The sequence below is a fragment of the Sciurus vulgaris genome (genome assembly GCF_902686455.1).
Source record: "Sciurus vulgaris genome assembly, chromosome: 7".
NCBI lineage: Eukaryota > Metazoa > Chordata > Mammalia > Rodentia > Sciuridae > Sciurus > Sciurus vulgaris.
The window spans coordinates 104,768,906-104,785,449 of NC_136467.1; the positions used below are offsets into that span (position 1 = coordinate 104,768,906).

At 42.0% G+C, this 16,544-nt stretch overlaps 1 protein-coding gene across 3 annotated transcripts in view; it reads left to right on the forward strand.

The window, feature by feature from the left end:
• ELOVL5 (ELOVL fatty acid elongase 5) overlaps positions 1-16,312 on the forward strand; it is a 70,437-nt gene extending 54,125 nt beyond the window's left edge. For all 3 annotated transcript variants that reach the window (XM_079147657.1, XM_079147656.1, XM_079147655.1), the window contains 5 exons: positions 8,161-8,238; positions 9,131-9,302; positions 10,878-11,002; positions 13,078-13,212; positions 14,431-16,312. In XM_079147657.1, coding sequence (XP_079003783.1) covers positions 8,161-8,238; positions 9,131-9,302; positions 10,878-11,002; positions 13,078-13,212; positions 14,431-14,574 — 654 coding nt within the window. In that variant the 3' untranslated portion in view covers positions 14,575-16,312. The remainder of the gene's footprint in view (positions 1-8,160; positions 8,239-9,130; positions 9,303-10,877; positions 11,003-13,077; positions 13,213-14,430) is intronic.
• Positions 16,313-16,544: the final 232 nt, after the last annotated feature.

Below are 16,544 nucleotides of genomic sequence, written 5' to 3' on the forward strand. Positions count from 1 at the left end.
TGGAATCCCAGTATGTTTTGTGTGTGTGTGTGTGTGTGTGTATGTATCGTGGAGTCAGTTCTGCTTTTGCTCACTTCATGTTGTCAAAACCAGAAGTCAGTATTGCTGTTTCTTTGAAGATTTCTGGTGCTTCTTTATGGGAAAGATAAAAGAAGTTGAGCATTTGATGGGCTGGACATTGTGCTTGTGCTTTCTAACCTCTGTAATTGTAGGACTGTTAAAGCAACTCCCCAGACACCTGGCAGGCATCTCCCTGGGCTCTGGCTGGAACGTCCTCTAATGGAACCGCAGGGCAGTTGCTTTGGAAGCATTATATTTTAAACTCTCTTGTTTATTTTTGCTTCAGGCTTTCCTAAAATACGGTGTTATTGTGGAAAAACAGGATTTGGAAAAACACTTGAACAACCTGGCAATTTATTTATGTAACTTTATAAAATAACTATTTTGTTTACCAAAATACTTTTAAAAAGATACTTTTCTCCTTTTGCCCACTTAACAGATATAGAGAAGTTGAAACATCACTTAAGATCAATACTTAGGCCTGATCGATGCCTAAAATACTTGTCACTTTTAGTTTCCTTACAACTGAAATCCCTTGCTCAGAAAGAAACTTCTTTCAGCGATGGGAAGGCAACTTACTTGCCATTCTGTTTATCTGACACTGTCCTGAGATACTGCCTCCTAGTGGGGAAAAGGAAAAGGACACAGCCCACACTCCCTTCCCCGCATTCACACTCAGGGGAAGGAAAGAATGCCTTTACTAGAGAGGAAGCTTTGAGGTTGGCCCAAAACCAGGCCACACTCCTCCAAACGAACTCTGGACCTTTGGTTACTTGGCTTTGCAGCTGGCATGAAAAAGGTACACATCATGCTTTAGATCTTCAACTAAAACAGCTCTGCAAAGCAAGTCTCAGAAGGTGGGCTAGAGACTTTATATTAAGGGAGGAATGCTTTGATGAGGGCTTCCTTACAGTTGGAGTAGCACCACTCCAGCCTTAGTTATGGACCTTCAAGGTTGGAAGTCTAAACCTTTGGCTAGAATCATATTGAAGACTAACATAGTGGCTACCTTATGCCAGGTATTAGACTTACTCCCTTAATGTTCATTTCACTTTCTGCTGGAGGAAAGTTCCAGGAAGTCTGTACAGTAAGAAAAAGAACCTACAGCATAAGAGGGCAGGGCCTGGCACTTGGAAGATTCTAGACATACCTGTTTCAGGTTGGCCTGAGGACAAATTGTTTCTTTGTGCTTTGTTCTAAAGACTTCTCAAATATACAGAACCTGTCTGTAAGACTTAACCAAGAAAGAGAAAGCCATTCAACTGGAACCCAAGGGTGTTCCTGGACATAAGGAAAAAGAAGAAGCACTTTTGGAGAGTTTAGATGTGAATTTATCTTAATGGACTTCTTTGTGCTTGGAACATGAGAGATTCAAAATTCAAAGCCATGTTCTTTGACTTGACTGTGTTCCATAATGGCAGTGCCAAAATTGGTCAGCCAACTACTAGAGGATATAGGTGCTTTTAATTTTGTAATAGCTTATGGTTAATATTTTTTCCTAGTACTGGGGATCAAATCTAGGGCTGCCTACGTGCTAGGCAAGTACTCCACCATGAGCTACATACCCAGCCCCTAACAGTTAATTTTAAAGCAGAAATCTGCTAAGGATAAAGATATAGCTAAAGGTCTGCTTTTCTCCAGAATTCTGCATAGGTAATGTATCCCCCCCACCCCACCCCATCATGCTCTTACTAAGGATTCCGAAACAGACACGGTAGGTCAGGAGCTTGGAACTGCTATCTGAGGTGCACTTGGACTGGGTCAGAATTCCTGTGTCCTGGTACGAAGTTACCAACCACCAAGAAGCTGTGTGGCCTCAGGCTACCCATATTACTACTTCATCTCTTTTTCCTCATTTAAAACATGTGCTTGTACCAGATCTAAAAATTACACACTTGGGGACTCACATAAAAAATGATCAAAGCTATGAAAAATGTCAGCTCTGCTTGCTCTTAATGGTGTTGCTTAGCAAAGTGCCTCGGGCCCTGTGATGCAGTTGAATTTAAGTATGGAGAGTGTGTTTTTATTGCCTGTCATTCCATTCTGCTTAGGGAGCAGTCTCCACACAGCTCATCTAGCTAGCTCTTATCACTAAAAGAGCCAACTCCTTTGGAAGGGGTGATCTCGTTACTCTGGCATCTTGGAATGTTAGGGTGAAGATCTGGTGAGGGCCACCAGGATGATATTTTTCTTCTTAGTCTTTAGGTGTTTCAAATGACTTTGTTTCCTGAGGTGCTCTGGCAGCATTCTAGAAAGAGCCCTGCTAAGGGTTATACCTCATTTGTGGTTAAATGTGATGTTATCTGGGAAAAAGTCAGTTCTCTCCATTAAAAATGATTGAGTCCATGAATTTTAACATTCAGGCTCAATTGTGATACTCACCTAAATTTTCTTCCTTTGATGAAAAAGATGCACCAAACCACCTTTGGTTATTGAATTTGTCTCCTAAGGAAAAAGAAAGCTTCTGTGTTTTAATTATAGCCCTTTGCATGCTTCTAACCTAATTAAAGTTTACTTTACCCTAAGGAAGGAGAAAGCATTTATGGTTTTGCAGTGGTACTGCTTGTATCCTGGTCACTTGGAAAAGGCCATGTAAATAATGCTGCCTGGGTTGCTCCTGGAGTAGCTGGTGGCATGGAGAGTTGTGAAGGTGGTGGCCGGAGGTTTGGTGAGACTTGCTTTTTCATGCTAATATGGCCCTGCCCTCCTTTGAACTGTCGCATAGAAACCCAGAGTAGCCAACTGCCCTTACTTTCAGTTACTTACCTTATCCATCTCTGGGCCCCTTTCCCACTGTAGTGTCTCTTGTGTGCAGTGTGATGAATTTTCAGGCATTGACCAAAGAAGCTTCTTGACAAGAAGCCAGGCCTGAACCCTGAAGGGAAATGGTGGCTAATGTGACTTTGGAGCCCTGTCTCCACTGGTGTGATTCTTGTGGATTTTGCTTTGAGAGCTTCTGGGGTCCACTACTCATGGGCACATTGTGTTCCTCTGAGGAGGAGGGAGGGGGCCTCTAATACCCATTTCATAGAGGGTTGAGAATCTTAGATGAATAAATATACTTTAACTCAGGCCCTTGGTCAGTGTGGGTTAAATTCTATCCCTTCTGAACCAGAGATATTTGAAAATTTCCACATCCCAGTATGAAGAGTGATATGGAATTATTTTCCTTTTATAAGCAGAATTCAGATGCCCACCATCACATTCAAGTCTCATTGAAGTACCTCGTGGCATTTTAATTTCTGCATTTACAAAGTAAAAATGAAGTAAAGCTTTTTTTCTGCATGGATTTTGGTGGGAGAAATGCAATGTCTTAAACTTTTGTCATTAGTTTTGCAAATATTTGTTTAGCACCTCCTGTTTACTTCCTGTACTGAACCTATTGATGTGGGAGTCACAGTCACCACCCTCCAGAAAGCTTTCAGAAGAACTTAAAGCAGAGCACAAAGACTGAAAGGAGCATATGATTCATGGCAGGGTGAATCTAGAGGAAGGAAAATAGATCTCAGTGTGCTGTACTCAAGAAAGAAATCATGAAGAAAATAGAATTTTGAACTTTGAAAGAAAGGACTTTGAGAGCTGGAAATTGAGGCTACGTGGGTACAGAGAACATTCTAGTTGAAAGGAAATAATGGTTATTGCTGGAATTTGTTATACTTATCCCCTGTACCATGTTGGGTAAGATAAACATGACATATTTCTTCTCACTGACTTCCCATCACATCCTTTTGAGGTAAAAGCATATGTTTATCTCATCTGAGAAATAAGGGACTTGAAGCTTAAAGAGATTGGAATACCTTGGTCCCAAGGTCCCCTGGCTCAGCATGCAGAAGGTAGGATGAAATGGGCTAATGCCCAACTACACTCTCTCCCTTCTATCAGTGGTTAAGTACAAGATGTTTGGAGAATGGAAAGAGGTCTGGGTGAACTATATAGGTAATGCAGGAGTGAAAGGTAAGCTCAGTGTTGGTTGGAGAAGAATGTGAATACCTGAACGCTGTGCCTAGGAGTTGGGGTTTCATTCTGAAGGCAGTGATGAATCTCTGCAGAGGTTTGAACATGGAATTAGTGGTTTGAGAGGCACTGCAGTCCCAGGAGAAGTTAAGTGGCAACAGCAATGGAGGGAGTGTTGCAGTGAAGCTTCCGGGCTCCCACAGGGGCTATACAGGTGGAGGAGGAATGCTTGGCTGTGGCCAAGAGCAAGACCATAAAATGAGTAGCTCCCAGATGTGCAGTGGTTTATGTTTCAGTAGCAAAAGAGTTCACCACCCAGTGTGGACTTGTTTCTTCACCCTCCCAAGACAGTGTTTTATGAGGGGGGAGTCTTTTCCCCCTCATTTATTGGGGGCAGTGGGGGAAAGGCAAATGGAATTTTAGCTTAATTAGCTTAAAGAGTCAAGGCAATGTCACCTATATCCCTTCTAGAAGACAAAAGAAAGGAAGGAGGTGTCAGGAAGAGTCCCTTCTGCAGTTTACAAGAGCCCCTTTTGAGGCACTTAAGAGAATTGAAAGGGAAGATTTGTTCTCCTCTTCTCCAGAGAGCACCTTAATCTCCCCACCCTGGCAGCATGAACACAACTTCCGTGAGTGCAGGCATCTGCACCTGTGCATTCATGTACACACACTAGCCATCCAGTCACAGACTGACAAAAGCAAATCAACATAGAACATCTCAGGACAAACCAAAGTAGTAGCTAGAAGAAAGAGTGACAGTAGGTCCCAGAATATAATATTTTTAAGATGATAGAAGTTCAACAGTTATAATGAAGACAATCACATTAGTAAATTTTTAATTGTACAAAATTATCTTCATGAAAACTTTACTGCGTTATCCTGTGACTATTTCAACAGGAAGTGTCTTTTCCCTTTCTGTGCCCCCAAGCCGCAGAGATGGCTCATCAGTTCTCTCGTGGGAATGGAAGGAAGGGCAGAGAACAGAGTGCCTGGACGGCACTTTCTCTCTCCACTCAGGTCTCCTCAGGACTCCACACCCTCCTCCTCTCCACTTCTTTGTATCTTGAATCTCAGAACTTCTGAAAAGTTTGCATGTGACCTACTTAACTGGTGGTGACTTTGGGGTATAAGACCAAAAAAGGGTGTAGGTACTGATCATTCAGAGAGCATAGAGTAGTGTGTAGTCTGTTTTTAAAGACCTAATGGAGAAATAATGGAAAAATAGAACAGAGAACCATTAGAGATGATTTAGTCCAACTTCATCTCTGACAGTGAAAATGACAAGGGCCTGTGGGAATTGGCCAGCTTGCCTCAGGTGCTGGTCTCCCACTTAAGCCGCCTCCTCATTCACAGAGCTTGTTATTATAAAATGATGCTTCCCTACTTGAGTCCAGTAGCACAGAATTCCAGTGCTGTTTTTTGGCCACAGTAACTGTGTTAACTCTTAATGCTTTTTTGTGTGTAGAAGATAACAAAGCCAAAGGAAAACAGCACAAAGGATGTTAGAAGAAAAGTCGGATACTAAGCCAAGTGTTCAGTGTGAGTACAGTGGCTACACCCATGACTGGCATTTATTTTCGAGGTCAGACTGGATGGAATTACAGCAGTATGTCTTCAGACCCTTGTCTGAACCTGCCGTACCTGGAGGGAATTTGTTTCTCACTAAGCTAAACACCTGTGCTCAAGCGTTATGAGGGTGTTATAACTAAAGTCTGTGGGTTCTGTACTCTTGGGTACATCTTTCCCAAAACACTCTTGGTAGGCAAACTATCTCCTGTTTTAAGTTCAATAGTTTGAAACCTTTACTTTCCAGTCCAGGTTGCATACTGGAATTACTGTGGAGATCCTGGTTTGGGGTGAGGCCAGGCATCGGTAACTTTTGAAAGTTCCCCAGGTGGTCCTGCTATGAATGGGAATGGGAATCACAGCTTTAAACTAATGATTTTCAAATCTTAACTGCATCAAAACCACCTATTTAAGCATGCTACTGGTCCAGGTATGGTGGCACTCATCTGTAATTCCAGCTATTCAGGAGGCTAAGGCAGAGGAGGATCCAAGTTAAAGAACAACATGGGCAATTTAGCAAGACACTTGTCTCAAAAATAAGTAAAATTAAAAGGGCTGGGAATGTAGCTCCATGGTAGAGTGCTTGCTTAGCATGCACAAGGCCCTGGGTTCCAATCCTAGCACCACAAAAAATCAGGAAACAGAAAAACTAGGCTTTATACCCAGAAGTTTTTGATTTGCAAGGTCTCGGGTGGCACCTGGGTTTGCTTCTGACAAGTTCCTGGGTGGTGTTGGGTACCATACTTTGAAAAACACAGTATGAGTTTCTCAATGAGGTCTGTGATCTAGGACTCTGAGACCCAGCTTTGGTGGTCTACTCCAGAGTTTTAGATTCTGAAGGAATGGGAATAGGTTCAAGAATTTGCATTTTTTTTTCTCTTTCCACATTTTTAAAATTGGTGCATTATAGTTGTACATAATGATGGGATTTGTTGTTACATATTCATACATGCACACAAGGTAACAATATAATTTGGGGAGTATCACTCCCCACCACTTCTCACCCCCACCTTCCCTTTCCTCTACTGATCTCCCTTTGATTTTCATGAGATTTCCCACCCCCATCTTTCTTTTCCTTTTTTTGTCTTGTTTCTATGTATGAAAGAAAACATACAATTCTTGAGTTTCGTATATTTTCTCTTTTACTTAGAGGCTAGAGTTTGGCTTATTTTGCTGAACATAATGATCTCAAGTTCCATCCGTTTTCCTAAAAATGACTTTCATTTTTCTTTATGATTGAATAAAATTCCATTGTGTATATATACCATTTTCTTTAACCATTTATCTGTTGATGGACTCCTAGGCTGATTCCAGAGTTTGACTTTCGTTAATTGTGCTGCTGTAAATCTGAGGAGTGGGATAGCTGGGTCATACAGTGGTTCCGTGCATAGTCTTTTGAGGTACCTGCATACTGATTTCTATAGTGTTTAATTTAATTTACAGTCCCACCAGCAGTGTTCCTTCTTCTCATCCTCTTCTTCACTTATTCATCTGTATTCTTGATGACTGCCAAGGACTTTGCATTTCTTACAAGTTCCTGTGTGATGCTGATGCTGCTGGTTGGGGAGCACACTTTGAAAACCTGTGACCTTCCTCCTATGGATACTGAATGGGATCCCCCTGAGGGCAGGTCATCTCAGATTTTGCCCCCACTAGCAGTAGCTGGTCACCAGGAAAACTCAAGGTTGCTCTGGGCGTTAGGAGGAAGCTAAAAAGGAGCAGTGAGCTATAGTTTACATAGACAAAGAGCGGCATCTCATGGTGTTAGCCTGGAACTTGGTGAATGGATAGCATGAAACAGTCAAGTTAAACTTTCTGCCTCAGCTATTAGAGTCTGTCCTTAGGTATCCATTAGGTCATTTGTTCTCCTGTGCAAAGGAGGAAATGGCCCCTCTGGTGAGGTAGGGATAATTGAAGGGTGGTATCACAAAGATTGCACCCCGTTTCTGGGGTCCTTCCTTTGACACCACAGTGTTAACTGCTGCAGGTGAATTGCGACACACAGTTGCAGTCTGCAGAAGTCTAATTCAAAGCAATAGGAAATGATAAGGAAGATGAAATTGGAGTGAATTTTCCTGCAACAGTGATTCTCAAAGTGTGATCCCCAAAAAGCAGCCTTAGTCCCACCTGGGAACTTGTTAAAATTAGAGATTCTTGGATCCCATGCCAGACTATTGGGTCAGAAATGTCCCACCCCACTGATTTGTAATTCCATTGCTCTGCCTTGGTGCAGGGAAGGGGTTGGGAGCTGCTGGGGTGGGATGGTGGGCTCGGGTCAAGCCAGTGATGAATTGAGGATTCTTTAGAGATCAACCAGATAAAGGAAGTTCTCTGCAGGCAGCAGCCTAAATGTGACTCCCAGATCCCTACTTAAGCCGTCAAAGTGCCCACACTTTGAAATCAAGGCTGGAGTATTTAATGTTTTCTTTCTTCATACTTCCCCATGATTGTTTTTCTTAGAGCAGTTTGCCTCAGCACAGCCCAAGTAAATCTTTACAGACTCAGGAACCAAAGAAATTTAATTGAATAGTGCTTTACATGGTTCTGATACTGTGTGTGCTTTTTTCCCCCCTCTTTCAGTTGGTGACAGGTGTGTGGCAAGGCAGCTACAACTTCTTTTGTCAGGGTACACGCAATGCGGGAGAATCAGACATGAAGGTATTGTATCTCATAAATAATGTTTATTAGATAAGCATTGTTTGGTTTATACAAAAGACAAAATGGACCTTAACTTCCCCTCCCAGATAATCCATATTGATATTTTTGAAAGAGTCAGAAAAGCATATGTATGCGTGGTATGAAAATTTGAACATGCAAGGTATAAAGTGAAAACTAAAACCCTCCTTCTCTATAAAAATAACTCCTATTAACAGTTGACAGGGAAAAATCACAGACATTTATCAGGTTTTATATTTACATGGATGGAATCATAAGGATAATAAACTTTTAAAATCTCTCTTAGAAGTACTACCTTCTTCATAGTGTTGTTAAAGATAGAAATTACCTTCCACTGTGAGGTTTTATTGTTTTTTTAAATAAAAGGCTAACAGTTGAAGCTCAGTATGAGCAGGTATTTCCTTTGAGTGTCTGGTGGACATATTCATTGGGCAGGGACCAGACATTGCAAGTTCTGGTTTCTTTGCTATGTCTTATGTCACCTGCCCATGTCAGCCCCTGAAATCAAAAGCCTCTTTCTAGCAGTTTTTTCTCTACTGACAGCTCTGTAGACTACTTCCAGAGGCAGTAAGTCGTCTTCAGAGTTTTAAACCTTGAGCCTCTTACTAGAATGTTGAAGAGGCTCAGGGACCTTTGAAGGCTTTCCTGTTGTCATTTCAGTTCCCCGTCCCACCCCAACATGTCCTTTGGTTCAAGGCACTCACAGTGACCAGAGCTCACGTGGGTGACTCCTGAGGGATGTTAGAAGCTAGGGGGACGCTTGGGCTTCTCTGGATTGGGACTGGACTCTGGGATGTCAGTGCAACATGTCAGAGGCAATATTCCAGAGAAGCATCAAGGATAAACCTTAAATCCTTTCACCTCTTTCTCTCAGATCATCCACGTTCTTTGGTGGTATTACTTCTCTAAACTCATAGAATTCATGGACACATTTTTCTTCATTCTGCGTAAGAACAACCACCAGATCACGGTCCTGCACGTCTACCACCATGCCACCATGTTCAACATCTGGTGGTTTGTGATGAACTGGGTACCATGTGGCCACTGTGAGTATTAGAGAGGGGAGATTTTGGGAACAGGGTTGAACAGAGAGTCTGAGTTGAAACTAAGACTTTCAGAAAAGATGCTGTTTCTGTAAATTCCCTAGGTCAAGCTTTTGAATTTTGCATCCAAGTAGATTTTAATGACAGTTTATGTGGCCTGTATGCACACAACCTTTTTCTAGTTTAGTGAACATTCAGTGCTGGTGGAGTGAGATGAGGGAGATACCAACCTCGGACAAATTAAGAAATAGAGACAGCATTCATCATAGAGGCCAGCCGTTCCTGGTTCTCGCAGAATATTGGTTCTCCACAGCATAGAAAGTGTTTTGCCTGACAGCCACACCAGGAAAACGGAGTCAAGGAAGAAGGCTGGCTGTACATCAGGTCTCCTCCGTATGTTCTGATGAAGTGTAGTCATCAAGCCATCAGAAGCATGTCTTCTGATCGACATCAGATAGGATATAAATGCTCTAAGGTCTCAATTTTCAGAAATTAAATTGTTGCCTTCAAGTTCAACTTGAGGGTTTTAACAGATGGCTCGATCACAATTTTGTCATTCTAACACTGAAGAATTTGAGAACCTTTGTGTCTGTTCATGGATTTTTTTCCTCTGTAGGATTACATGTCCCTTGATTAACTCAGTTCACCAAGATTCACAGAACCGTAAAGTTTTAGAACTAGAAAGGGCATTCCAAATAGGGTTCCTTTGGGTTTGGGAGTAAATCAAGTAAATCAAGGGAGTAAATCTCCATAAAAATTTAAAAGGGCTGGGGATGTAGCTCAGTGGTACAGTGTCCTTGAGTTCAATTCCCAGTATGGGGTTGGGGGCAGGGGAGAACTTTCAATTTTCAAGTTTTAAATCCCACCTGGTCACAGGGCCAATTCCTGTCATAGCCAGTGGAAGCTCATTCCCTAGCACCTGCCTTGTCCATCTCCAGCTGTACATGGCAAAGCTGGTGGCTTCGTTTCATTGTTCACTGTCAAGGAGGACAGACAGTCTGAGAACACGAGTGGTCCTACTGGAAATTGGAGGTCATGTGATGAGATGGATCTTTCATCCCTAAGGAACTGACACTGGACTCTGTTATTAATAAAGACCATGACTTCAGCATTGCAGTTCTGGGGAATAATTAGAAGGTGACTTCAAAGGCCTCTCCAGACCTCAGCAAATGTGTGGAAACAGCTTGTTTTGAGCATGTCACCCATCAGCTGTCTGCCCCCGACCTTCAGAATAACAGTTGGGCATGGAAAAAAAAGCAGCTGCCTCTGGGAGTCGGGGGTGTCTGGCAGCCAAGCCTGCAGGTGCCAGAGCAGAGCACATGGAATGACCCTGCATCAGATGGCCACCTTGAGGCTCCAGCTGACCTGTGGGCTTAAGGCATCCTGGTGGCTGCCTGCCCTAATGGGGACTGGATTCTCCTTACACGTCCCTGCAGTGCTTGTTGCTGCAGTGTTTGCCAGCCTCTCTGCTCAAAATCAGCTCTCTTTCCGACTCAGAAAGTATCTTGGATTTTTTTTCCACCTGTTATTCATAAAACAGTAATACATCCTCCTCCCAAATCCCCTTTCTACCTGCAGCTTATTTTGGTGCCACACTTAACAGCTTCATCCATGTCCTCATGTACTCGTACTATGGCTTGTCATCTGTCCCCTCCATGCGCCCATACCTCTGGTGGAAGAAGTACATCACTCAGGGACAGCTGGTGAGTGATTCAGCCCATGCCCCCAGGTCTTGCTCCTTGCTGGACACAGACCTCTTCCTCTTCTTATTGTTTACTAGCATCTCAGATATTCCTTCCCCACCCTTTTCATTTGATCCAGTGAAATAGGCAGATGAGGGAATGTTGTTAATCAATGGAGAAACTGTGCCACGGACATACAGCTAATTGAATTGTAGGATTAGGGAGGGCTTAGTCTAATTTCTCAACTTCACATTCAGTTTTTGGCTCTTGGTTTGTATACTCAAGCACATATGCATGCACCTGTGTGTACTATCTTTGTTTTCTAATTATAATCTGAAATACAAGGTGAAAACTGTGTTCCCAAGAGTTTCAGATGGGATGGAGCTTTGGAGCATTGTGCATCCAGGGTGCCTATAGCTTGTTAGGCAGTGAGGATATTTGCCAGCTGACCTCTCAGCCCCTAAGCAGCAAAGCACCTGTTGGTGAGAATGTCTCCTGCTCCGCTTCAGACAGCAGTCCCTTCCCAAGGCTCACCATGCCAGGGACAGGCCAGAGCTGTGTGCACTCCATAGTTATATCCTACCAAACTTTCTTCAGCCTTCCCCAGTTGTCAGTATACTATAGACACCAGTTCTCTCCCCTTGTGATTTCTTGGAATTATTTGTTAATACTGCAACTACCCCTACAAATGTTTAACACTGTCTGACAACCATGCTAAGTTAATGATTTCTCATGGATTGTTCAAGTAGCCTGACCAGATTTTTGTTCCCATTTTGTGGATGAGGACATGGAGGTAATGGGCCAAAACTGGCTGACAAGGGGTATAGACATCAAACCCTCAGCCCTTGTCGTGTCTTATTGACATATTACCAAACAAACCAAGCTGATTCAGATCCCTCTCCATCAATTGTGGTTTTTCAATATTTAAAAATAACAATTTGAGAAACTCTTCTGAGCTACTCCAGTGTTTGACATTTCATTAACACCTGTGCCAGCTGCCATGCAGTTCTTGTTAATTTTTTCTCACCACCTACCAGGGGGGATAATTGTTCTGTAGCCTCTTGTTACACCAGAGGAGAAGAGATACAGAGATTGATGATGCACAATTATGGCTCTGACAGAAGCAGAAATTGAAAGAATAGACTGAAGACGTTGATCTTCCATTAGGCTCTGTACTTTAAGGTAGAAGATTATGCTCATGAATCTGTTTAGATTTATGTTCAATACCACTCCCAGCTACTCCTCAACCTAGAGTACTAACCTTAAAAAAGAGTATACTGAGTATAGTGACAGGTGCCTATAATCTCAGTGACTCAGGAGACTGAAGCAGGAGGATCACAAGTTTGAGGCCAGCCTGGACAAGTTAGCAAGACTGTCTCAAAAAACAAAAATGCTGGGATGTTACGCAATGGTAGAGTACCCTTGGGTTCAATCCCCAGTACCAAAAAGGAGAGTAAAGAATAAAAAAAAGTATTCTCTATATTGAAGCATTGGAAGCTTCCAGAAACCCAGTTGACAGAACCTTATCCTCTTGTTTTTCCTGAAGGTGTAGCTTCCAGTAGCCACACACCTTTTTAACTCCCTTTTTATTGTGTCTTCAAGCAGTACCACGGGCTTTCAGGGTTTGCTCATTAGCAATCATCTGTGGACTTAGTATTATTTGCCAAGAATTTAAATCTGCTCATCAGCCTTCACCAAACCAAAGGGTACACGGGTAAAGAATAGAAAGAATGTCCAGTTGGATTGTTCATGATGCAATAACATCACCTGTTCCCTTTACACAGGTTCCCTTGTCTTAAAAAGAAACTTTTAAAAAGTACCCTTTCATTTTTCAATACTGCATCCTTGAATTTTGAAGAAAATAGTCCAAGTAGCTTGGAGGGGAGAGGGAGAACATAGAAAACACACACACACACACACACAGAGTTCAGGATAAGTGTAGTGTGTGGATCATGTTCATGAAGTGCTCGTCATATGTACAGCAATGTTAGCAAACGTTGATTGAAGAAAGCTGGGGGTTCTGGGTACGCAGTGCATCTGGCACAGGACCTCATCTGTGCTGTCACTGCTTAGCTGTGTCCTTTCTTTTCCCCCAGGTTCAGTTTGTGCTGACAATCATTCAGACCAGCTGTGGGGTCATCTGGCCATGTTCGTTCCCTCTTGGTTGGTTGTATTTCCAGATCGCATACATGATTTCCCTGATTGCTCTCTTCACGAACTTTTACATTAAGGTAAATCTCATCGTTCACTGGCACTTGAAATTTGGGGTCTTTCCAACAAAGACCCTCATCCCATCATTTAATAAGAACATGTGGAGCCCCTTCTGGGTACCAGTGCTGTGCTCTAATGGAGATTGGAGTTGGGGGGTAGCCAAAATCTGTTCTAGATTCTGGGCAAGGGGGTCCTGGATCCAAATGGAAAGCACAGAACTGTTTATCAAGATGCTGTACTGCTTGTCTCTGACCTCCGTCAGAGACAGGAGAGGTGATATTTCAATCAGAAGTCTAAGCCTGCTATCTAGAATGTCATGTCTAAATGAATCTTCAGAATAAATTTCCATCACATCCTCAGATATAGATAGAAATCTGCCCTTTTGTCTGTCTGCTTCCACATCCACTGCTCAAGTTTGAGGGTTCAGTTAATTCCCAAGCACATGATTAGATTTTTGGTCACAGAAGGATCCCTTTGGGGCAGATCATCTCCAAGGGAGACTGACCACTTGGGAGATACCATGGATTCTCCTGCCACCCATTACCCTTGGATTATGTGTGTTCTTGCCTTAGTGGTCAGTGCCTGATAGTAGTTCTGCCCACTAACCTGGGGAAGAACAACATAGGATGTCTGGAGCCAAGAGGTAGAGGCCCTGGGGTCCTGAGTCTGGAAAGGCGCCAGAGGTGCAAAGCAGCCACCCAGAGCTCAGCCACTTCTCTTCTCTGTGGCCATTGCATAGCTTTTTGAATACTTATTCTGCTGGGCTTGGTAGTTTATGATTACACTGTGGAACATAAGCCAGGTACAAGGGTTGTTAAAGGTTAGGACCTTTGCCTCATTGCTTATAGAAACATCACACTTTGTACAAAGGGCTGAAATAGTTGCTGAGGCAGTGATAAATTTTTAAGACAAGGGACAGGGGTTTCTGGAGAGCTACTTCCTGGCAAGACAAACCAATTTGGCCACATAAAAAGAGTGAGGCATAGATGAATTTTCTCTTATGGTTTGAACAGTATTTCTATCGTATCTTGCGATTCAGGGAACTTAAACTCAACCTAAGTCTCAGAAAAGTGGAAGAGTGATTAAACCAGAAGCAAGAAGCTTGCACAGGGTAACCTGACTACAAGAGTTACTTCCTGATCTAATCAGGAAAGGAAACTAGGCCTAGTGTCAGGGATGTGATTCCCAGTAAACTTCCCCACAGTCACGTGGCTCTCATCTGCCCTTGTGCCTTTCAGACTTACAACAGGAAGGGAGCCTCTCGGAGGAAAGACCACCTGAAGGACCACCAGAACGGGTCTGTGACTGCCGTAAACGGACACACCAACAGCTTTTCTTCCCTGGAAAACAGTGTGAAGCCAAGGAAGCAACGGAAGGATTGAAGTGGCAGAGTCGAACACCTCCAGACACGCCATGCGATTGTAAGCACAATGTATTGTGCCCGACGCTCGTTAACAGCTGCTGTAACTAGTCCGGCCTACAATAGTGTGATTCGTGTAGGACATCCTTCATCAGTTCAAAACCCCTAGAATACGTATACCGATTATACAAGTAGGCATAAGATTTCTCACATTTCCGGGCTCTCGTCGACCCCCGCGCTAGACTGTGGAAAAGGGAGTGTTACCGTAGTACTCGACACTGCTGTTGCCTTATTAGTTATAACATGATAGGTGCTGAATTGTGATTCACAATTTAAAACACACTGTAATCCAAACTTTTTTTTTAAACTGTAGATCATGCATGTGATTGTAAATGTAAATTTGTATAATGTTGTTACAGTAGAGAAACACACATGCCTTAAAATTTAAAAAGCAGGGCCCAAAGCTTATTAGTTTAAATTAGGATATGTTTCAAGTTTGTATTCATTTGTTTAGAAGAATCAAAGACCGTGATTTATGAAACGAGCGTGCGACATGTAATTTTAAGTGACTGGTTAGATGTGAAATCAGAAAATGGCACCTTCAGTTTTATAATATTGGCTTTCAATCAAGCAGGCTCAAATCTAGAGGAACAGTCAGTTTAACTTTTTAACAGATCTTATTTTTTTATTTTGAGTGCCACTATTAATAATGTAAAAAATTTAAAAATTTGGGGGGTCTCTAAAGGAGTCTTGATGAAACTTAAATATATATTCTTTGTCCTCAAGATTTTAGGAAGAGTGTAGGGTAAGTAGGCCATTTTTAATTTCTGAAGTGCTAAGTGTTTTTTATACAAGAAAAAAAAAGTCCATTTTGCTTTCCCCAGTGCAAGAGAGGTTGGTATTTTTTTTAAGAGAGATGATTGAATATTTACCATTTGACAGAGTCTCATAGATGAATGATGGGGAACTGGTTGCTAGGGTCCAAATTTGGATTGGTTTCTGTACTGCTATCTGTTCTGACAGACTTCCTTTTAAATGTGCCTAGTTTACCAAAATTAACAAAGGAGGGGGGAGAACCTTAAAAAAATTAAGGTAAAATTAAACAGATAGCTACTCATAAGAGAACTGGGAAATTGGATGGAGATAACCTGTTTAATGTAAATCTAATAGCATCTGTGATTTTTTTTTTCTACTTAGAATTTAAAGATTTGTTTAGAACCACTTGTTTAAAAATGATAGACTGCTTATCTAAAATCATGTCTTATTCACTGAGGCAGTGGTCAAACAGATAAGGACTATTATATGTGTCATTTTAAAGTGTTGGAGTTTAGCCTCTGAGTACCTTCTCCATTGGGAAAAAAAATTCATGGAACCACTCGTGACACATCTTAGAAGGTCATTGACAATGTATAAACTAATTGTGGGTTTGATATTTATGTAAATATCAGTTTACCATGCTTTAATTTTGCACATTCATACTATAGGGAGCCAGTTGGTTCTCTTATTAGTCTTGTGGGTTTTCTGTTTGGATGGAGTCACAGCATCTGTTTACATTTACCTTATCAAATCTAGAATGTGTATATTTGTAAATGTATGTCTTCATTCCTAGGTACTAGTTTGCAAACGTCTTTACATATTTCAATACAGAAACTTATAACATTCAATAGTGTGCTTGTCAAAGTGTGCTTAGCTCATCTGGATATACCCACACTGTTAAATAATGTCTAAACATTAATCATTAAAACATTTTTGATTACCAACACTTGTGTTTTACATTGTTTATGTGGGGCTAATTTTGAAAGATGAGAAAAAAACCTACTTTCTTCATCCTCTCGGAATTTACTAAGTAGATGTAATTCAGCATATAAGGTTTTATTATCGCTCACTTCACATGAGAAGGGACACCCCACATGATCAGGCATAAGTGGTATCTCCACCCTAGTTTATTCTCTGTCATCTTCAGGTTCCCACTAGAGGTCCCAGCTCTAAGCA